This window comes from Rana temporaria, chromosome 6 (genome assembly GCF_905171775.1).
Source record: "Rana temporaria chromosome 6, aRanTem1.1, whole genome shotgun sequence".
In the NCBI taxonomy this organism is placed as follows: domain Eukaryota; kingdom Metazoa; phylum Chordata; class Amphibia; order Anura; family Ranidae; genus Rana; species Rana temporaria.
Genome location: NC_053494.1, coordinates 126261664 through 126285491, shown reverse-complemented (window position 1 = coordinate 126285491; position 23828 = coordinate 126261664). Strand labels below are relative to the sequence as shown.

Here is a 23828-nt window from a genome sequence, read left to right as displayed (position 1 = left end):
TTTCATCTGTGCAAAGAGCTGAGTCTCCACCTCCTCGTTAACATTGGGTGGTCTATAACAAACTCCAATGATTAACTTTGAACTATGCATATCTATATGCAGTTCCACCCATAAGTTGATCGCTAAAGGCCAAGTTTACTTTTTTGTAATAATACCTGCACATGATTTTGCAGTTAAAAAATGTGTGATCAGGCTCCTACCGACACTATGTGTTTTGGTTAAACTGCATATGAATTGTGGGCAAATTGTGTGTCCTTTTCAATTTTCCAGAAACAAGAAGAAAGGTAGAACCACCCTTGGGTCACGATCCACGCACTGCCGTACAGCTCCGCAGTCTGAGTACTGTGCTCAAACGTTTAAAGGAGATTATGGAAGGAAAGAGCCAGGTAAATCTTATTTTCTTAGAAGATAGATAAGAATATACTGTAAGTAATATCCTTTTCGTTTGGATAAAGGTAACCACTTTTGTACTATGACAATTGTCCATAGGCAATGCTTTAAAATCTTTACAGATTTTGAGGTAACCACACATTATGGCTTTAAAATGATTTGCTCTCTCGTGATGCCTTGCATATGTGGTGAAATATGCTTGCATACACTTGCATGGCCTATGCACATTTTCACATTCAGGCAGGGGTAACGCGGGTACTCCTTTTATTTGTTTCGTATATAAAAAAATAATAATATATATATATATATATATATATATATATATATATATATATATATATATATATATATATATATATATATATATATATATATATATATAATTTTGGGGGGGGGGTATAATATAAAAACCTTTTTAATGGCATCTTGGTCTGTACACTGGTGTGCAGTCATGTTGGAGCAGGACGGAGCCATCCCCAAACTGTTTTCACAAAGTTGGGAGCATGAAATTGTCCAAAATGTCTTGGTATGTTGACACCTTAAAGCAGTTGTAAACCGCTAAATGTTTTTATTTCTCTTACCTGCACAGTGGAGGCATAGTGTGCCAGTATGCATCGCATAATAGCACTTTATGTGAAACTTGAAAACAAAGACTTTCACCAATGCAATGTCATCTTCTATCTTCAACCATCTTGCTTCCGTGTTTGCAGACTCTGGCTCTGCGACTGCAGGAGCCACCGGTCTAAAGAAAGGGCACCAGTGATGTTACTGGCTGCATGTACAATAAATATCTCCTAAACTTTTAGGATATATTTACAGTACATATAGGTAAGGTACATATAGGTAATTATAGGCTTACCTAGAGGTTAAATTTAAAGATGGAAGTTGACTTCCTCTTTAAGAGTTCCCTTCACTGAAACTAAGGAGCCAAGCCCAACCCCTCGCCACGATCCCTCCCCCCTCTACAAAATGATTTGGACCAGTGCACAAAGCGAGGTCCATAAAGACCTGGATGAGCAAGTTTGGGGTGGAGGAACTTGACTGCCCTGCACAGTCCTGACCTCAACCTGATAGAACACCTTTGGGATGAATTTAAACTGCGAGCCAGGCCTTCTCATCCAACATCGGTGCCTGACCTCACAAGTGCGCTTCTGGAAGAATGGTCAAACCTTCCCATAGACACACGCCTAAACTCTACAGACTAAGATGCCATTAAAGTTTGTGTGTGTGCGCACAAAGGCAGGCATCACAATACTTTTGCCAATATAGTGTGTGTGTGTGTGTGTGTGTGTGTGTGAGATTATTATTTTTTTATATATGTAGCGCTACCCCCGAAGGAGCCGCTGGTAATGGATTGGGCCTGTACTCTGCTTTAACACCCCCCAATAATTTGGTCTCACTCCCCTTGACACAGCTGTGGTGCAGTGCTGATTGTAAAGCTCAATAATAAGACAGGTACATAGACACCGATTTATATTCACTTTACCTGTGTTGTCACCCGGGCATTCACTGTTACACCTGCTTGGAAAATTAACAAGCCTCACAACAGATTATGTTAAAGCAAAAAGTAACTTTACTAGAACAGGTTTTATCATTAACATGGAATCACAATTTGTATACAACAATCGCCTGAGAGCCACCTGTATTGCTTCAGCAGGGGTGTCTCCAAGGGGGATTAATGTTCAGGCAACAACCTCAGCACTGGGCACCTTCCCACTTCCAGCACACCATGTAGACACTATGAAACCCACTATGCGGCACACAGTATTTGGCAAGAATGATATATCACAGTATAATGAATTCCATATTCCCCCCCCCCCCCTCCCTTACAGTCTCTAGTAAGTGGTAGCAGTGCAAGACCTTGCGATAAGAATACAGCACAGTCTCTGGACTTGTTTCTTCTGCTAGCTATCGTGAGGCAAAGATTGTAATCCAAAAGGCATACTGATCAATAAGCAATGTAGAACAACATGGAACTGTAGTTTAAATTGTGAAAAGTATCTGTGCACTCCTTCCCAGAAGCGCACCTTCAGCAGCAGTCACCAAACTATCAATTCAGGCTTGAGGCCTATGCACATGTGGCTCTATTGAACTGAACTGTTCTGTGGGACTACCGGTCCCAGCAACACTATGCAGTAAGTCTAGGTGTGTGAAAAGCAGTACAAAGTTCTGGGCATCAGCCCTCTCACCACACGATGTCCAAGCAGATGGATGCCTCCACTCCACAGGCTCTCAGTCTGTTTGCTGCGACCACACTGTCACGCTGTTCTGCTTCACAGATGACCAGGAGTTTTCGGTTACCTCCTTCAAGAGTCGCTAGTTTGATTACACTGCTGCGTTGTTCTCTTTCACAGACGACCAGGGGTTCTCAGTTACCTCCTCCAAGAGTCGCTGGTTTGATCAGCAAAATGTAGGCCAGAGCTCTGTGGAACACACACACACACACACACACACACACACACACACGCACACACAGCGCTCTGCTGCAGGCCTTGCGTCCCAGGAACAAGAGACCTAGGATGGCCGCTACAGGTTTTTTTTTTATCTCCTTCCCAGCATGCACTTCAGCCCCAAGTGTTCATGGGTAGGTGATTTGCATAATACCTCACCATGTTCTTGAAAACAAAATGAATGAAGTCCATTTCACATTTTAACCACTAGATGGTGCCAAATACCAATTTATAGAATTTTTATAGCAATAGTCAAACAATACTGCACAACATTAACACAAGATTAAAAGGCAAAAATGCCCCCACTACATATATATGTTACACTCCACCCCCCCCCACTTTATTGCTATTGCAAAGAGGCTAATATGCCCTCAATATGATGGCATTGGGTAGTGACAGATCCTTATTATGGAGACCCCCAGTGTCTCTTCTGTCCTGCACTGCATCTACTCTGGTTACAGTAGCCTGGGGAATGACCGCTCCTGACCCAGAAGTGATATATAATAAACTTTTCTTTCAATGTTCATTAGTTGCAGAAAAGGGGATTGGATGTTCCCTGAGCTCTTCCTGCTCCAAAATGTTGAGACAATTTGCAGGTCCAGGGGTCCTGGGAAGAGAGAACACCCAGGAACCACCATGGGCGTAGTCTGTCGGTGTGGGATGTTCTGGGTACCATAAAAGTGAATGGCTCCTGCTGAAAAGAAATCATAACTAAGTTGAAGTAGGCAGTAACCAACCGTGAGCTTGTTTTACGGAACCTTTCTGTTTGTGGTTTTCGGGTTGGGTCTTAAAGTAAATGTAGCTCACATAATTGGGTCAAGAAAATTTTATGTTTTTGTGCTTTTAATCTTTAAACCAGGACAGCGACTTAAAGCAGTACTGGATGCCCGATAACCAGTGTAAAGAGTGTTATGATTGCAGCGAGAAGTTTACCACTTTCCGTCGGAGGCATCACTGTCGACTTTGTGGTCAGATCTTCTGCAGCCGCTGCTGCAACCAGGAGATTCCTGGGAAATTCATGGGTTATACAGGTTGGTAAAAGCATGATTTTATTTATTTATTTCAGAGAATGTTTCTTGTACTGGATGGTGTATGAGTATGTTGTCTCTGACAAAATCCTTGCCTGCCTCCCAGAAAAGATTTGGGTTAGTTATGTGGCCACTGTTTAGAGAGTTCATATTCGCTCCAAGTTTGTTCCAACATTTACCGAAAATCATCGTTCTTTACCAAATAAGATGTGAATTTCGAGTTTTCCATCACCTTTTGACTGCGAATGTTATCTGGGACATGGGGCAGCAGGGGTAAGGAAAGTCTTGAAAGAATAATGTGGGCACAAATAGAAAGTGAACTCTCTGCCAGTGGGATGGACTAGCTGACAAACATTCATGAAATTCAAAGCAGAGATCATATATGTCAGTGGGGGATGCTAGAAGTCCCAGGAAAAATACCTTGGCATTAGAAGTTCGCTTTATCGTCTACCAAATTTGAAATCGCCCCTGATAACTTGTAAGGCTGTGGTCACACTTATGCGAATTATTTGGATGCTGGTTTCCCCGCATTCAATTCACATGACATGTGATTGTGACTGGCTCTTAATGGAGCCAGTTAACACAATCCTGGGGTGGCTGTAGAGCACACAGCAGGAAGGGTCCTGTGCGTCTTTTGCTCCGTTTCATGTCTGAATTAGGGCAAAAATTTGTACACATTGCCACATACTGGGTCTCCTGCATTATGACAATGTTGTCCCCTTTTATCTGTGGGTTTAATCACAATATCATTACTTTGTTAAAGGGTCTCAAAGCCCTGTTTTTGACCTCTAGACAAATTTGGGGCCCTGCATACTTTCAATATCTTGCATAATCAAATCTAAGAAAAGCTTGACTCTGATTACTGGTAGAGGGCAATGAACATGATTTGTTTTTTGTATTCTTGGACCGATTATGGTCTGTTAGTATTAGTGGTTTCACAGGCCTGAAACCTCTCTCCAGGACTGTCCCAGACCCCACCTTGTTCCAGGAGGGTAAGTGTCTTGAGTGTCTGATAATCTGCTCCAGTATAATTGCCATATTCAGATTTAGATCTAGTCACTGTCTTCTGAGATGGTGTTGCAAAAAACGATTTAAAGTTTTTTTGTTTACAAACGAAAAGTTGCAAGTCCTTAACATTGAATTTGTCCAAGTTTTGGACAGGACAGAGATTCAAACCCAATTTTACGACTGATAGTTCATTAGAAAAGGAAAGATCAGTGAGGTTAATGATATCAAATGCTGCGTTTGTGCATCCTGTGTTATGCCCTGTACACACGATCGGTTCATCCGATGAAAACGGTCTGATGGATTTTTTCATCAGATATCCGATGAAGCTGACTTTCATCAGTCTTGCCTACACACCATCAGTTAAAAAACCGATCGTGTCAGAACGCGGTGACGTAAAACACAACGACGTGCTGAGAAAAATGAAGTTCAATGCTTGCGAGCATGCGTCGACTTGATTCCGAGCATGTGTTGATTTTTAACCGATGTATTCCCCACAGACACTATTTTTTTTTTTTTTCTATCGTTTTTTTTAACCATCAGATAATTTTAAAACAGGTTCTAAGTTTTTTTCACCGATGGGGCCCACACAAGATCGGTTCGTCGACTGAAAACGGTCTGATGGACCGTTTTCAGACGAACCGATCGTGTGTACGCGGCATTAGTTATCTAGTTGTGTTGTGTTGTGTGAACAGTGTCTGGGTTCCCTAAAGGGACAGTGCGATGTGATATTTTGGAATCTTTTGGCGGCGGTCCCACCATAGGTATATGGGGGACTCCAGATTTGTGCGAATGGTTACCCTGATGAAGGATTCCCCATATAACTATCAGCACGTGACCGTGTTGAATCCTCCGATTCAGAGGAAGGAGGGGGTTTTTTCTTAAAGAACTCAGAGCGTGTATTTGGAGTATGTGACCACCACGTGTACCTTCACCTGTTCTGGATTTCCGTCAAGTAGGATCAGTATGACCTTGCCTGGAATGCTGTCTAGAAGATTGCTGAAAATATACAACAGAGGATGAGGAAGAGATATCTGACATATTGCCATCATTTTTACTTTTTTTTTTTGGGTTCGCTTTCTGTTAATTTGCTGACCATTGTTTATAGGCCATCTATATGCCCAACCCGTTTTCTAAATGCTATCGTGTCCTTTGCTATCCACCAACTGATTGTTCTATTTGTCAATAAAGTCTTTGAGCTCCTTATCCTGTTTCTGGAAGTTTTATGATAAGAGTTGTAAACTAATGGGCTGAATTTCCTCCTAATTCAGATAATTCTGTTTCAGAATGTTTAAGATATTCAAGCATGTTCAAAGAGCATGCTGTCAGATTTTGTTCCCATTTTTTATTATTATTATTATATATATTTTTTTTCTTCATAAGAGCCAAAGGATTAACAGTGGTGGGGAAAAACGTAAAACTTGAATCTGTAATCATATTGTGACAATTTTTGCATCTATGTATGATTTTAAAAACTATGCCTGTAAAAGTGAGATTTTTGCTCCAAAAGCTTCTTGAGCTTAATAAATAAGACCTCTATCTTGGGTCTCACCGTTGTACTTTAATTATGTCATTCTTTCATTTCTGCTTGTGTTCCTACCAGCCTGCCCCCCCCTCTACACTCAAAAATCACTCATTGTTAATATGAGGGGGGCATGTAAAGGTAGGGAAAATATAAATGACAGAACCTAGTTGTGCCAACACAAACATTTCTGATATATTTAGATAAAAAAAAAGTGTGTGTGTGTATATTATCTCTATCAAAGAGGGAGATGGGGTATTGGGACTTTAAATATACCCCTGTGTGCACAATTGCATATAAACAAATGCATACAATATGTCAAATTATTTTGTCTCTATTTTACACATTATGAAAAGCATATGTATAGTACATTACAAACAAGTCTGTGCATAAGGTCTTCTAGAAGGGTCAACATATTTTGTGGATCATCCGCTTCGTCAGGACCAGTAGAGTTCGGCACATTGAGACTGATCAAACAATTTAAAAACTGATCTCTAACCAAAAAGAAAATCCTTCATCGTATCAAAAAAATATATACTAACCTATTATTGGAGTGTTGGTACAGGTCAGATTATAACATTTTAACTATTCTTGCCATTCCTCTTGAAAAAATTGTTTAAAAAATTGTTTATCTTTTTAGTATTGCATATCAATTCATCCCTTTTGGGAAGAAAAAAGCATGCTTGCACAAAATGGATGTAGTATAATATACTTCAAGTCTGTGCATAAGGTCTTTTAGAAGGGTCAACGCGTTTTGCGGATCATCCTCTTCATCAGGACCAGTAGAGTTGGACACATTGAGACTGATCAAGCAATTTAAAAACCGATCCAAAATGTAATAATGTAATAATATACTTGGTGTCGATGGGGGGGGGGGGGGGGGAGAAAGGGTCTATGATCTAAAAGAATAGCCTGCCAGACCATGGAAGGGCAACCATCGGGTTAAATAATCAAGGCCAGGTAAAACAAAGTCTGAGGTTGATCTGTATATAATATTGTAGTAAATCAAAGCTGAAATCCAGGTAGATTATAATGCATGCACTGCGATTAAAGGGCTCACCACATATCAGATGTAAAAGATGAACAAATGACACACAAAGCAGCAATAATTCTAAATCTAAAATGGGGCCTAATTGGCTCAGGCAAATAAATGCAAGCCACTGTCAAATGAAAGAAGTCCTCTTCACAGGGGGAATAACCCACACGCAATCTTGTATACAAATCAGAGTTGGTATATCTCACCCCTCCTTCCAGGATAGCGGGAGAAGGGAGTTACCGCTCCAGGTGGGTATGCTAAGCAATCAATGTCTTCTCAGGAGATCAAGGGTGCCGGCAGGGCACGAGGCAAATGGTAGAGACTTTTGAATGAACAGCCGCACTCCAAAAAGCCTTGAAGGTTCTTTATTGTAAAACAAATAGAAAATGCACTACAAAACACAGCATAAAATAGGGATGGCAGCCTACGCGTTTCACACTATCAATTAGTGCTTAATCATGACTCGGCACTAATTTATAGTGTGAAACGTGAGGCTGCCATCCCTATTTTATGCTGTGTTTTGTAGTGCATTTTCTATTTGTTTTACAATAAAGACAACCTTCAAGGTTTTTTGGAGTGCTGCTGTCCATTCAAAAGTCTCTACCATTTGCCACCTTCCAGGATAGCGGCACTATACTACAATCCTTCTAGGTGAGGTTATGCACAGACTTGTTTTGTAATGTACTATATTGATGGCAACATGGGCTTTATTTTACACCTCATAAAAAGCATAATTCTTTAGACATATATTGTATGTATTTGTTTATATGCAATTGTGCACACAGGGGTATATTTAAAAGTTCCATTACCCATTCTCCCTCTTTGCTACTATATATGGGATGATACCCCTGTGTTCACACTTATTTATTTTATTTATTTATTTATTTATTTATTTTCAATATAATTGCACTCCCTCCCAAAAACATGAATTCCTTGCAGTGTGCGATTTCAGGTATGATGATTTCAGGTATGATGCTCTAAATCACAGCGTTTCTCGCATCGCACCAGTGTGGACTGGAACTTAGTGTCTCTATTTCCACTAAACGGCAATTACAGTGCACTTTCTGAAATCTTTCCTAGTTTGTAACTTGAAAAACATTAATAATTTCAAACTGCATTCTGTGTGCCAAAGACATACATTCTTCAAAAAAACTTGGTGCCTGTGAAGACTCCTGGGAATAACAATGACACCATTTTATAGGTGCTGGTTGAGTCACAAGGTTTTTAATAAACTTCTTTTACATAATGAGCCTGTGTTTAAAAAAATAAAAATAAAAGTTTAATGGTAGGCTTTATTTCAATATTTCTGTGTCCTAAAGGTGATCTTCGGGCTTGTACTTACTGTTGCAAGATTGCCATAAACTATGCACACTCCACGGACAGCCATGTCATCGGGGAAGACCTGAATGCATTGTCTGAATCCTCCTGTTCTGTTTCTGTATTGGATCCTGGAGAACCACGCACACCAGTGGGAGGAAGGAAGTCCAGTCGCAATATTTTTTTAGAGGAAGACCTTGCCTGGCAAAGGTACATTTTTTTTTTAAGATTATTTATTGTTCTCAACAGTTGTCAGTGTATGTTAACCCCAAATTTTATATATGTATGTGTTGTGTGTTTTTTGTTTTTTTTTGTCACTTAGGTAAATATAGATTGCTTTGGCATGTATGTGATTATGGAATACTTCACCAAATTCAAAAGTAGCACATTTTGGGAAAAATTTTGGGTGGCTGTACACCAATGCCTGCAGCTGCTCGGACATGAAAAAATGTTGGCAATTTCGGAGCGAATAAATGTGTGCATGGGACGTAATTCAATAACGCAGCCTCTCTGGAAATGTCAGTGCCTCCCTTTGCGGATTTAGCAGAAAATTGTACCTGGAAAGAATACACTTTCTATTCCTAGTTTATAAGTGCTATGTCCCTGAAAATATCACACCCACTAATCTCTGACTCAGCGTAGACTGTGTAGATACCACTGCTCACCTTAAGGCTCCATGCACATTTTTTATTTATTTATTTTTTTAAGCTGAAAAAATGCTGGTTAAACGTTGGTAATAGTTTTTTGTAAGCTCAGAAAAAGCTATTGGTAGCATTTAGGTAAAACTGCTGAGGGGAAAAACACTCTCAAAATATTATTTTTTCTGCTCCTAGATGCCGAAGCTCAAATTCTAATAGCCTAAAGTAGTGTCCATGGACACATAGAACACTCTTTAGCTTCTAGGATCATGGGGCTTTAGTCTCCAGCTCTGTCTCTGTATGTATATTCCTGTACCCCCATCCCTAGCTCGCCAGTAGATTTTACCTCCTACCATCCCCAACATAAGTGTCTTTGCAAATACTACAGCCATCTCGTCAGTTGGGATTTCTTTGAAAACGTTCTGGTAATTGTGTACAATCATATGAGCACACAGGTAACCACAATGTAAAAGGATATTTTGTGTACACAGCAGTTGGTCTGTGGAGTAATATAATCCTATAAGTTAGAAGAAAGCTGTTGTCTACGGTGCAGTAGATATGTATAACATTATTTGTATGAGAAAATCACGGTGAAGGCACAAGCACACTACCTGTTCTCACTACTTGCACATGCACTCATCTTGTCCATCCACGTTTCCTGCTAAATGAGAAGGGGGCCAAAGAAGGAATTGCTGTATTTGTAGTTACTTAAAATCTGACTTTAGGGCTGTGCCCTGTCGATACCATTTGTACTGACCAATCCAAACACATCAGCAGTCATGACTATCAACCTGATTGGATGGAGGGCTAGTGGGTGACGTAGCTCTAAAGACAGTTACCACAATATGTGACCTACTAGTAGATCATCATTCTGATCATTGGGTTTGTGAACTTCTATTTTTATATTATCTTGCATATGAGCATGTCATGTGCAATTTGATCATGTTTTCTACATTTTATTTACATTTTACTGGGTTCCATCTTCTATTACCAAATTTCTATTGATTTGAAATATAAATTAAGTGGGATTTAGAAGGGTTGGGGTAAGGTAACTAGATAATGCATCTAAAGATTTGGGGCCAGCAAATACAACAATATAACTAAACAATGAGCTTGGACACAAAAGAAGAAATTCCTAGTCATGGTTGAGGAGATTTTAAGTATTTTTCCCTAGGAATACCCTGAAGAGGATTCTGGAGTCCGAGCCACTGGACTTAAATTGGCCAGGCCCTGTTTTGAGGGAGGATCATTGGGATATTGATTCCAAGACCTTGTTTTATTTTATTTTTAATTTTTTTTAGCTTTGTAGTCCATCATGTGGAATGCACACAGTGTGTGGTATCCTTTCAGCACAAAGTCTTTCCTGATGAGGCAGTGGTGTACAATATTCTAATTGAGGCTGGAAAAATTAAGGATCTTGAGATGGAAGTGGGAGGCCTGGAAAAAGGTGTGGAACACAATGTCTGATCTTTTGCAGTAGTCTGTCGATCCTAGGTGTGTGGCTTTTGCTCAAGTTGAGGTTGGGGTTTTTGCTTTGTTTTATATTTTAGTAATACAAGTGATCCTGAGTTTTGTTTGGCAATTCTTTATTTTTATGGTATCTAGATATCCATTCAGTCGTCTTCAGTTAGGGTAGATCCAAACTTTTTGATTCATTTAGTTTCTATGTGGTAAGGTTATGCATATTAATAGTATTGAGTGATGATGGGATGGAAGAGATGAGGGCTGGTAAGTGGTGTGCAGTTCAACATCTGTTTTTAAGATGTGAGTATAAACAGAGTATACCCAGGCTTTGACCAGGGATAAAATATCACAATAGAACATAGTGGAAAATTGCTCAGTTTGGGGCTTTGTGGGAATCCTTGAAGTCATGTAAGAGGTTTAATGTTGGCAGTCTTCATTTTGGAATTGTCTTCAACATATGTTAAAAAGGGACTCAAACTATGGGTCAAAGATTTGGTGGGGGCCACACCAGGTTGGGGGATGGGGTGACAGTCCTACTGCTTTGAGAGATTCACATTAAGGGTATTTAAACTTTTAGAACAGCAAACGGTGCTATGTTGGCTGGTTTAAATTAGTTGGAATGGTTTGTGACTCCCAGTTCCCCATTCTGCTTTGAATGGTACATAACGTTCTCATGGTCTTGATTTAGATTGTCCCTCAAAAAAGAAGATGCCATGTTGCAGAATGCAGAATGCTCAAGATGTAACAAGTAAGATGGACAGGGAGAACCGTGTAGTAATACATTTCATTGAAAGCCAGTGTTCATTCAGCAAGGGGAATTTAAAAGTACAAGTATTGCAGTCTAGGTTAGAATTTATCGTTAAAGGTTTGTAAACTTTCATGTGGTTTAGTATACATGTTCATTGATTTGGCTCAATCCAACTTCTAATATGTATCTAATTTTATATTTTTTTTATAATTTTTTTTTTATTGTTTGAAAAGTGATGATTTTGCCTTCTCTTTATACTGGTTTAGCCTTGTTCACCAGGATTCTACTAAACCGCTGACAGCACGTCTTGCTTCAGTTCAAGAAGATCCTGGAAAGTCACCTGCAAGAAATCGGTGAGTAAGGAATTAACCTGCATATTGTCATGAGCCCCAGAGCCACTATTCAGGTCCAGGGCGATGGTCCATTTCCATGGTTTCCAGTCCTTGAAGACCCTTTTGAGAGCATTCCCACTGTAAAGGGGAAAGCCTAGACCCCTAAAAGGCCCAGTGATGAAGAAAGGGTAAGACTAGGTTTCCTTGAGGGTTGATGCCAGTTTGCAATTGTGGTGCAAACAAAATGCTAACGCACCATCCACACAAGTTAGCCTCTGCCCCCCCCCCCCCAGATAAATGAAATGCAAAGATACACTTGTGTAGCATTAGGTAGTTCATAATATGTGCATAAAAATCCCATAGGAAGGGTGTTGTACTTCAGTAGGCAGCTCCACCTGAGACAGGAATGAATCTCCTGATATTACAAAAAGTAACACAAGGGGGTGCCGACTAAGTGCAGCATCAATGGGTTTATTCCGATTTAAAAAGTCAAATGCGAACTCACAAATTTCTAAAATGAAAGAGTTTAGCTGCAGCCATGCCACATTGGATTGACATTTGTATACCAAAAGAGCTGCTTGTGACGGCAAACAGCATGTTGTCAGTAAGGAAACCAAATCCAATGTGTCAGGAAGTGAGTAGAGCCAGTGTGGGACACCAGGCAGGATGTGACGTTACACCTGGGGCTGGCTGATTGCTATGGTAATACGTTTTGGAACTCCTAGCCAGTGCCCAATCACCTGCTGCTAGCCTACATAGAACCAATGGTTAATGTATAAGTCTTGCACTGTACCCCATGATAAGTATTTTAAAGATCACAAAACCAAATGAATGTTGCTGTACCTAATCTGCGAATAGTGCTAATAATGCCTCTTCAAATGTTCTTTAATACACTTGCCTTGGTGTTCAAATAAATGTGCTTGTTCCTCAAATGGTAATAAACACAAATATAAATGTTGGTAAAGGTATCTTAAAATATGTCAATAGTGTGCTATACAATGCATGCATAAAGTAATCCTTTATCACATTCAAAGCAGAGTTGTACTAACCTGAAAAAAAATATAAGTGAAAAGATGAGTGTGCTCAATCCTCGTACAGTGGAACCTTGGATTACGAGCATAATCCATTCCAGGAAAATGCTCGTAATCCAAAGCACTCGCATATCAAAGCGCGTTTCCGCATAGAAGTCAATGGAAACTAAAATAATTTGCTCTGCATTGACTTTATAGCATGCAATACCGCATGTGGCCAGAGGTGGGAGGGGGCGCTGGAGAACCTCGGAGAAAGCTCAGCTGAACTCGAAAAGGCTCGGCAATGTAGTATGGCGCCCCCACACCTCTGGCCAAATGCGGTATTGCACACCACTGTGATTTGAATCCTGCTAGTTTTGCAAGAGGACAACACTCGCAAACCAAGTCAGGATTTAAAAAAAAAAATCTTGTATTGCAAAACGCTCGTTAACCGCGTCACTCGCAAACCGAGGTTTCACTGTATATTTGAAGAACTAGAGTCAAAATAAGGGGGGTGGGGGGAAATATGTGATGTAAATCTCTAAGCTGTTAAATATCTCACTATCTGTTTTTTCAACTAACGGTAAGGATTATCAGAGTTACCTCACCACCCCCGCAGCTGAAAGCTCTCGTTTATTTCCTGTGCTTCCTCTTCTCTGAATGCCTCTGTTGTCCCCTTTTGCGTGATGCCACTCTGTATAGCCTACAAAGTTTATAAAAGTATGTGTGTGTGTATGTATGTGTGTGTATATGTATATGTGTGTGTGTGTATATGTATATGTATATGTATATATGTGTATATGTGTGTGTGTGTATATGTATATATATATATATATATATATATATATATATATATATATATATATATATATATATATATATACATACATACATACATACATACATACATACATACATACATACATTTTTTTTTTCTTTTTATAAACCTGGGCCCTGGATGATGCACGCTTCTGATCCATGCGTTCTGTGTGATGAGTTGGCTATATACCACATCATGCAGCTCTTTCTTGGCAATGCTTCAGTTACTTTTTTTATTTTTTTCTTCTTTATTTCTCTCTCTCTCTCTCTCTCTTTCCCTTTTCTCTTTATATATTCATAAATATTGAAACCTTAAAAATGTTAGGTCAGATAAAAAAAAACACATTATAAACATAAGGATCAGTGACTGTTCTACCTTTTTCACTGAGGACATTTCTGCAGCTGCACTGATGGCCACACACCTCAGATGTGCCGATCCTGTTGCGTCACACACCACGCTATTGGCAGATGGGCTTGTGGTATGTAAAATAGACGCTGTGATACAAGGCATAAAAACTAATGGAAACTGTAGTTCCCCGGGAGATGCAGAAGCTAGCTCAGTGAAAGGAAATTACATGCTTGCTCTTCTGAACCCCTTCAACCATCACTAGCATTATACAGCAGAGGAGTAATGGCTGGGGGGGATTAGAGACCACAATTGCATCTAAATGGTAGGAAAATCTTAATTGCATTTGTAATATTACCATGTGTAATTTTGAGGTGTTTATATAATTTATTAATAAAAGCATGCTGCCTATTGTTTGTACTTTTTAAGTGATCCACTTGATTGTGCTGTTTTCATTAAGAAAAAATACTGCAACTTCCCCCACTATTCAATAATGCGCTTTACTCCACTTTTGACCTGTCATACCAGGTCATATTACGCTTTTCCCTACTGGGGCATAAGAAATAATCTTCTCCAATGAATTGCTAGGTGTCCTGGGTTGTCTCACCTAGCCGAATGTGTATCCCTTTAACTGCATACAGGGTCATGCAACAGAATATATCCTCATCATGGTGTACTATGTTTTCTAACAAGCATTTATAAAGTTATTTACACTTGCGTTATTATTAAGCACCTAGTGTTAACAGTGGGGATCAGAGGCTCCCACTTCGGGTCTCGGCAGCGTCACACGGCTTCACCCAACCTGTCGCCACAGCCTCACTTCCTCAGGGGTATTTGGTCGGGTGCACATAGGTCCTAATATATGCTGGTGACCCAAAACTGCCATGGTAACATTTCTCTCTTCCATCACATACAATCCATGGTAATTCTACAATTGTTTCTTTCTCATTTAAATCCAGCTTTTAAAGGCTTAACATATATATATATATATATATATATATATATATATATATATATATATATATATATATATATATATATATATATATATATATATATATATATAAAACATATTTTTTTTTTTTAATTATTATTTATTTATTTTATTTTAGAATTGAGTTTTAGAAAGATTTAAAATCGGTTTTAGTGTGCTCTCCATCTACATTCGTATTGCTCCCTCTAGTGGTCAAATATAAAAATTACTTTTATTCCATTCTAACACTTTGTCTGATCGTTAAAAAGAGAATAAATTTGAAAATGAATACGAGAGATGTGGCTAAAAATCAGGTTCGCAAAAATATATAAGCATTGGCGAGGTAACAAAATGTAAGACCTTGAGCCAACAAGAATCAAGATGGATTTACGAATTGCAGACTATGACCTCCAAAGGAATGAAAATTTTAATTCGACCTAAATTGTTTTATCAGCTTTTTTTTTTTTATTTATTTTTTTGATCTGTGAAAACTGTAAAATGTAAGTATCTGTGTGGGACTTTTGGGTAGGCAGCCATATGTGGAAGTAGATGCTTGGATACAAGGAATATTTGTGTTTTATTTCTTTTTACTGTACATGTTATACATTCTTTTTTGTCCTTAGGTCAGCCAGTATTACTAATCTATCACTAGATCGTTCTGGATCCCCTATGGTGCCACCCTACGAATCATCTGTCAGCCCGCAAGCTTCTCGCACATATTTGAAAAATGATACCAATGAAGAGGAGAGGAAAATACTACTGGTAAACCATATCTGTGTTTTGCTGCAAATACAACTTTTTTTCTTTGGATTGACTATTGGCTTGCATTCTGTAACAAAGGCAAAATGCATCACTGAGGCCTTCTGTATAAGGGCAAACAAAAATTGGTGTGTGTGTGTGTGTGTGTGTGTGTGTGTGTGTGTTTGTTTTTTTTTTTTTTTTTTTTTTTGTGGGGAAGGTCGGGGGCGTGTAATTGTGGATAGGTTCATGGAAAGATCTGTGTCTGATCGTTGAGTCGATAAGGTCCTGGCATCCGTTAACAGTTTGTGTTGTATAAAGGGAAGGAGGGGGGGCGGGGGAGATGTGTTGGAATCAGAACTGTGTTGGAATCAGAACTGCTGTATCTCTGGTTTTAAAACAGAGGCTAATGACAAATACAATGTAATGACTAAACGTAAACAGAATGGCTGCTACACACACCGCTATACATGAGCTCTGTACGCATGACCATTACATATGTATATTCTGGTTTACAGGCGTATATGCAAGGTATTTACGGAACATAACTTGTATTTTTTACTCTGGATCTTTTTTACATCAGTGTGCAATAGACCTTTAATGGAAGGATTATAGTGTCAGTATTTCCGTTACCGAACAAAACAATTTTCTAGGTGGGGATGTGACATCTCTGTGCAGCCATAATATATTCAGTTTGTTTGAATTTAATGTATAGTTGTAGTGTATAATACATTTACATTTATGCTTGGCCAGTAATATAATGCAGGGGTCAAGGATGTGCATTTAATGGCGCAAAAAAAAGTGCACAGGTCCTCACTTTCACATATAAAGGCTGATGTCCTACTTTTTTTTATTTGTTTTTCTCATTTAGGATTCTGTGCAGCTAAAGGATTTATGGAAAAAGATCTGTCACCACAACAGTGGCATGGAGTTTCAGGACCATCGTTATTGGCTGAGAACACACCCCAACTGCGTTGTGGGGAAGGAGCTGGTTAACTGGCTAATTAGAAATGGGCACATTACAACTCGGTAAGCCACTTAACTTAATTTTACTGAGAAAAACATTCAAAGATAAAGTACTTAATCGTACTCTATGTGTGTGTGTGTGTGTGTGTGTACAGTTAGGTCCATATAGATTTGGACGCAGGCACTGTTTGCCACCAGAATAAAATTAAATCCAAATGAACTTTAAGTGCAGATCATAAACAAAATGTTCATTTTTATTTTAATATTTCCTTGAGAATCCTTTTACTGGCAATGACTGCCTGAAGTCTGGAACCCATGGGCATTACCAAAGACTGTGTTTCCTCCTTTCTGATGCTTTGTGAGGCTCTTACTGCAGCTGTCTTCAGTTATTCTTTGTGGGTCTTTCTGCCTTTTTAGTTTTGCCTTCGGCAAGTGAAAATGCATTCACAATTGGGTTTAGATCAAGTGATTGACTCGGCCATTGCGGAATATTCCACCACTTTTCCTTCAAAAGCTCCTGGGTTGCTTTTGCAGTGTGTTTTGGATCATTGTCCATCTGTACTGTGAAGTGCCGTCCAATCAACTTTGCTGCATTTGGCTGACTCTGGGCCGACAGTATATCTCTAAACACTGCAGAATTCATCTGGCTGCTTCTGGCTTTTCCAGAACTGGTCTGGCTTTTTTAGATGTTTTTTGGCAAACTCTAATCTGGCTTTTCTATTCTGTAGGCTTATGAATGGTTTCTCTTGATTGTAGACTTTGACAATGATGCACTCTCCTCCTGGAGAGTGTCCTTCACTTGTCTGGATGTGAATGGGCTTTTCTTTAACATAGAGAGGGTCCTGCGCTCGTCCACCACTGTTGTCTTCCATGGACGTCCAGGCCTTTTTATGTTGCTGGGCTCACCAGTGCATTCTTCTTTCCTCAGAATGTACCAAACTGTTGATTTGGCCACTGCTAGTGTTGAGATCTATCTGATGGATTTGTTTAAATCTTTTGAAGCCTTACAATGGCCTGTTTCACTTGCTTTAACAGCTCCTTTGAACGCATTATGTAGGTTCACAGCAATAGATTCCAAATGCAAATACCACACTTAAGCCCCCATACACACTATTGGATTTTCTGCAGATTTATGTCTTCAGATTTACCAAAACCATGTAGTCCAAGGGCCTGCCTGATTGCATACAAATCGAAACTCAAGGTTTGACCTCCATATATTATATGGTTTTGGTAAATCTGAAGACAAAAATCTGCAAAAAATCTAATGGTGTGTATGGTGCTTTAGAATGAATTCCAGGATTTTTTTTACCTGCTTAATTGATGAACAAATAATGGAGTAATCCATACCTGGCCATGAAACGGCTTTTGATTCCAATTACTTTTGGTCACTTGAAAATGAGTGGATGGCTATTAAGAGTTGTAATTCCTAAACCCTTCATCCAATTTGGATGTACATAAAGCCCATATCCATTATATAACTATAGCTTGAATGTTTTGGGAAATATCTGGAAAAAATATTTTGCCTGTGTCAAAATATATATATATATATATATATATTCCTAATAGATTGATATTGATATCTATGTTTTACCATCTCTATTTTCAGAGCACAAGCTATAGCAATTGGACAAGCTCTTGTGGATGGTCGATGGTTAGACTGTGTCACCCACCATGATCAACTTTTTCGTGATGAATATGCTTTATACAGACCTCTTCAGGTATGCCGCGTTATATTTGGCTGCTACAATATTGCCACTTAATGTGTTTAAAGCTCAGGATTTAGGAAAAAAAATATACTCGCCTAAGTGTATACAGCATCGATTCAATGCTGTATCTGTCCCCAGCCGGCTCTACAATGAGAACTGAGCGATAAAAGACTGATTATTGCTCTGGATTCTGTGAGCAGAGAGCTGGGGATTCTTAGGGATTCTTGGTGACTGGCTCCCTGCTTTAACCCCCCCCCAACATGGTAATATTCTCATGACCTTTTCAGAGCCTGTACTAGCTCTGTGATGTCAGCCAACAACGGGCTAAAAACTGCTCACAGTAATGCAGAACTAACTGCACTCTTGTGATCCATAGAAGTATCTTTCAGATAATCGAAATCCTGTGACACATTAATTGTGCAGCGAGTGTGCTCTCAGCAAAGAAAACCGTTTCCTATGGATGCATATATGCAGTAGCTCTGCGTTTTAATACCCACATGCACAACAGCCGTCTATATGTGTGCAGAATAACCGGTTCCAGTCCGGGCCACTTCTCACTCTCCTACATGTAAAAATTGGCTTAAAAAAAACCCACCCCAAACATATCTTTTTAAGTAGAAGCCGTAGAGACTAAAATGGTGGGGGTTGCTTATTTTTATGTCACATGATATTCATGCAACAATTTTTCAAGCGCAACTTATTTTATCTTTATTTTTTTTTAAATACGCTTTTAATGTTAAAACACAATATATTACCCAATCGTTTGGTAAAAGATAATGTTATGCTGATTTAAGATGCCAAACATATCGTCCTTTATAAGTGCGTATGCCCATGGAACGACTGTACCTAAAAAATCTCTATGGGCAAGGCTTTAAAATCCAGGTTACCATATTTCCAAGTTGGCCATTATTTTCCCCGCACTCTCAACTGTTGGAGGAATTGTTCCTTAGAGGGCTCCCCTTGTCACATCTGGTGGGACTTCCCTGTGAATTAAGACCTCTATGGTCGGAAATGGACGCCTGCCTCGAGACTCTGGCATTGCTGTCACACTAACCCTGTAGATGGCACTTCTGGGAATGGTACCCAAAACTTGGCCCTCACCACTGCACCCAATGAGAACACACGTCTTTTTAATCGCCACCAGGCTGCCAATAGCCCAATGCTGGATGAACCCCAACCCCCCCCCCCCTTCCTTACAACTAGTACTTGATGCCCTTAACAGACACTGTGCCATGGAGCACATGTTTGCCAAGGCTCACCTGACTGTCTACACATTTCTGACCCAATGAGAGCTATGGCTTGGCGACACCATTTGTACCCTCTCTCAAATTTCCCCCACGCAGTTTCCCTTTTATTTGGTTCCATGGACCCTATACAAAAGTTTAAGACCACTTGAAAAATGGCAAAAAAATCATATTTTACATTGTTGGATCTTAACAAGGTTCCAAGTAGAGCTTCAACATGCAACAAGAAGAAATGAGAGCGAGACACAACATTTTTTGAGCATTCAATTTAATGAAAACAACGAATAAACTGAAGCAGGCTGTTTTTCAGCTGATCAAAAGTTTAGGGCCAGACCTCCAAAAAACCCTAAACCCCCCCCCCCCCCCCAAACAGAAATCCAACTTGCAAACAGCTTGTCTGCCAGTAACGTTGGAAACTATCAGGACCATCAAGGTTAAATTTTTTTTTTCTCATCGGAGAATAAAACTTTCTTCCACCTTTGAATGTTCCATGTTTGGTGCTCTCTTGCAAAGTCCAAACGAGCAGTTCTGTGGCGTTCAAGGAGACAAGGTTTTTGAAGACGTTTTTTGTTTTTGAAGCCCTTCAGTCTCAGATGCCGTCTGATGGTTAGGGGGCTGCAGTCAGCACCAGTAGGGCCTTAATTTGGGTCGAGGATCGTCCAGTGTCTTGATGAGAGACCCTGCTTATGCAGTTCAGCAACCCGTCCACGTTCAAAAAGGGAGAGTTTTTTTTTTGTCTTTGCCATCACAACGTGTGACTACCTGACAGAAAATTACAATGAATCCACATCTTTGCACAGATTTGGCCTTTTTAAAGGCATGTGGTCCTAAACTTTTGATCAGCTGAAAAACAGCCTGTTTCAGTTTATTCGTTGTTGTTTTTTTTATTTTTTTTAAATTGAATGCTCAAAAAATGTTTTGTCTCTCTCATTTCTTCTTGTTGCATGTTGAAGCTCTACTTGGATCTTTAAAGATTTGAAGTTCTTGTTTACCTTGCTAGCCTTACTTTCCTTCATTTGCTGCCCCGGGCAGTATTTAGTGCTGCCTTTTGAAATGTTATTTACATATGTCATAGATGATCAATATTCTGTATACATCTTTACATCCTAAATGCTATTCACTTTGTAGCCTTTTATTGGTGTGGTAGATATGTGGTAAAGCGCTGTGAGAACTAATTAAGACAAGGGTATATAGACAAAACCCATATGATGGGTAAATAGACCCTTGTATGAAAAATAAATAAATAAAGTGAATACTAAGGGGAAAGAGGTGAATACAACAACCTGAGGTGTATACACTATGTGACACGGTGTACCAAGCTGTATATAGCAACTACACAGTAATATAGCTTTAAAGCGGTGGTTCACCCTGCTGAACAACATTTCAGCATACAATTCGGCATCGTAGCGCGAGCTACAGTATGCCGGTCTTACATTTTTTATCCCCGTACTCACTGTTTAATCGTACCTAGACGATTCCGTCTGCCGCGGGGAATGGGCGTTCCTAGCAAGAGGGAGGGTGATTGACGGCCGACTCTGGCACGTCACGCTCCCCGAAGACAGCCGGAGTAGGTCTCGGCTCTTCACGGCGCCTGCGCACAGGCTATGCGCAGGCGCCGTGAAGAGCCAAGCCTATTTCGGCTATTTCCGGAGAAGCGTGGCGCGCCAGAGCCGGCCGTCAATCACTTTCCGTCTGGATTGGAACGCCCATTCCCCGTGGGCAGTCGGAATCGTCTAGGTAGGATTAAACAGTGAGTACGGGGATAAAAAATGTAAGACCGGCATACTGTAGCTTTTTAATAGGGTGAACCCCCGCTTTAATACAATAATACAAAAATGTGAACAAAACAATAGCTCACACAAGCTAAAATATCTATGCTGTACGTAACAGCACAAAGAAACGCAACATAACACAACACACGTGTAATTAAAGTCTATTGAAATAGTGATACCAGAACCCAAAAAGTCCAGTGTTTGTAAATAAGCAGACTTCAGTGCGCACACCTCCTGTGGTACTAGATGCTCACCTCCAAGCCATAGCACGGACAGCTCACAGTACCATAGGTGTCTCCTCAGAGGTGCAGCCACACTGATTTAGGCTGAGAAGGGAAGAGGGCTCCTCAAGTGTTCATATAAACATGAAAGTAGAAATATAAAGGGATAATAGCGGGCCACTGGTTGGCCACCCCTGATCTAGCTAGATGTGTCCTAAAACTAGTTTTGTGTTTTTCTTTTGATCTCTGTTAGAACGGGGAATATGGCCTAAGTGAAAAAGTAAAATTGATTTCAGGCTACCGTGCTACATGAGCTGATTATCCTTTATCCATAACTCTTTTTTTCCCCCCACAATTTCAGAGTACAGAGTTTTCAGAGACTCCTTCCCCTGATAGTGATTCTGTGAACTCTGTGGAAGGACATTCCGAGCCATCTTGGTTTAAGGACATCAAATTTGATGACAGCGACACAGAACAAATTGCAGATGAGGGTGAAGATAATTTAACTAGTAAGTGATATAGAGCCAAATGGCTTTGTCGGCAATACCCCTTAATTTTTAAAATTTAATCCACTCGCCATGTTTGTTTTTTTTTTGTTTTTTTTTTATTTATTTTTTTGGTACCTATACTGTCCAGATTATAATAGTCTTTAAAACCTTTTTTAAAGGATAACTAGACCCAAAAACAAAATATACCATATTTATCGGCGTATAACACGCACCCTAACTTTAAGAGGGAAGTTTCAGGAAAAAAAAAACGTTCCACAGCCCCCTGCGTATAACACGCAGGCACAGTTTACCCTCTATTTTCAGGGTAAAAAAGTGAGTGTTATACGCCAATAAATACAGTATATTTCAGCTTGCCAGTCCTCAGATGTGGTGGTTGTGTGTGTGTGTGTGTGTGTGTCTGTCTGTGTGAGGTGTGTGTGTTTTTTTTCTTAAGGCTTAGAACATTTTTAACAAGTGCAGAAAATACCTGCTTGACCTTCCTGGAAATCAAGTATTCTTTCTTTTTGTGAGTTGAACTGGAAGAATAAAAAAATACGGTTCTCTACCTTTTTGTAAATTGGTTATATCCCTACCACCGTGTAATGCGATTGAAGAGAGACCAGCATGTTTCTGGGTTGAAACTCTGGCCCCTTCCATAGATACATTGGGGAAGTGAGCGTAGCCACACTTGGACAAAGTTTATTTTATTAGTGTGAGTGGGGAGCTTCTATAGCGCTACAAATGCGAACTAAATCGCCTCGAGGCAGGATTACAAGGTAAAACTAAATGGGGGGGCGGGGGGTGGCGTAGATGTGATAACAAAAAAGGAATGTAGTTACTACATTGAAGGACTGATCAGCTGGAAAATAATACATTTTTGTTTGAGAGAAGGACCTACAAACACCTGGAGCATGTTGATGATTGAATGGCTGTAAAACTGCAAATTTACCCTTTCTATATAAAAGGTGGCAGGACAAGCTGTCTGTGCAGTTTTAGTATTTACTGTTCTGGTTCTTCCCAGCAGGCCCAACCTACTACAGCCTGCCTGCTAGAGGTGGGGGTAGAAACAAGACCAGCCTGCACAAGGAAAAAACAGACGTGACTGGTTGGGATTACCAGAATTTTGTGCACACATGAAATTATCATACTTGATTACTGCACAGAGCTGGAAAAACACAAAGGGGGTTATTTTTACGAATGGCAAATCCACTTTGCACTACAAGTTCAAAGTGCACTTGAAATGGCACTGAAAGTGCTCTTGGAAGTGCAGTCGCTTTAAATCTAAAATGACGGGAAAGCTCTGCTGATTTTATTTTCCAATCATGTGCAAGCAAAAATATTTTTTTATTTTTTTTCCTTGCATGTTCCCCTCGGATCTACAGCGACTTCACTTTCAGTGCAATTTCAAGTGCACTTTGCACTTGTAGTACAACGTGGATTTGCCTTTCGTAAATAAACCCCCAAAGTTTTCCCAAGATTCAAGAATACACCTGCTAGTTTCACAATTTTTGTTTATCCCGGTGTTTCGCTTTATTGGCTCCATATCCTGTGGTCTAGGTTTCCTACATAATTTTACACATTGCATCTTCTTAAAGTATTACCGTTTCAAGTTTTA

At 39.7% G+C, this 23828-nt stretch overlaps 1 protein-coding gene across 3 annotated transcripts in view; it reads left to right on the top strand.

Annotated features, from left to right (window-relative positions):
- Positions 1–23828, top strand: part of LOC120943775 (1-phosphatidylinositol 3-phosphate 5-kinase-like) — a 139020-nt gene that overhangs the window by 41116 nt on the left and 74076 nt on the right. For all 3 annotated transcript variants that reach the window (XM_040357320.1, XM_040357321.1, XM_040357319.1), the window contains exons 4-11: positions 271–386; positions 3700–3871; positions 8751–8958; positions 11865–11951; positions 15702–15840; positions 16688–16845; positions 18389–18500; positions 22087–22234. In XM_040357320.1, coding sequence (XP_040213254.1) covers positions 271–386; positions 3700–3871; positions 8751–8958; positions 11865–11951; positions 15702–15840; positions 16688–16845; positions 18389–18500; positions 22087–22234 — 1140 coding nt within the window. The remainder of the gene's footprint in view (positions 1–270; positions 387–3699; positions 3872–8750; positions 8959–11864; positions 11952–15701; positions 15841–16687; positions 16846–18388; positions 18501–22086; positions 22235–23828) is intronic.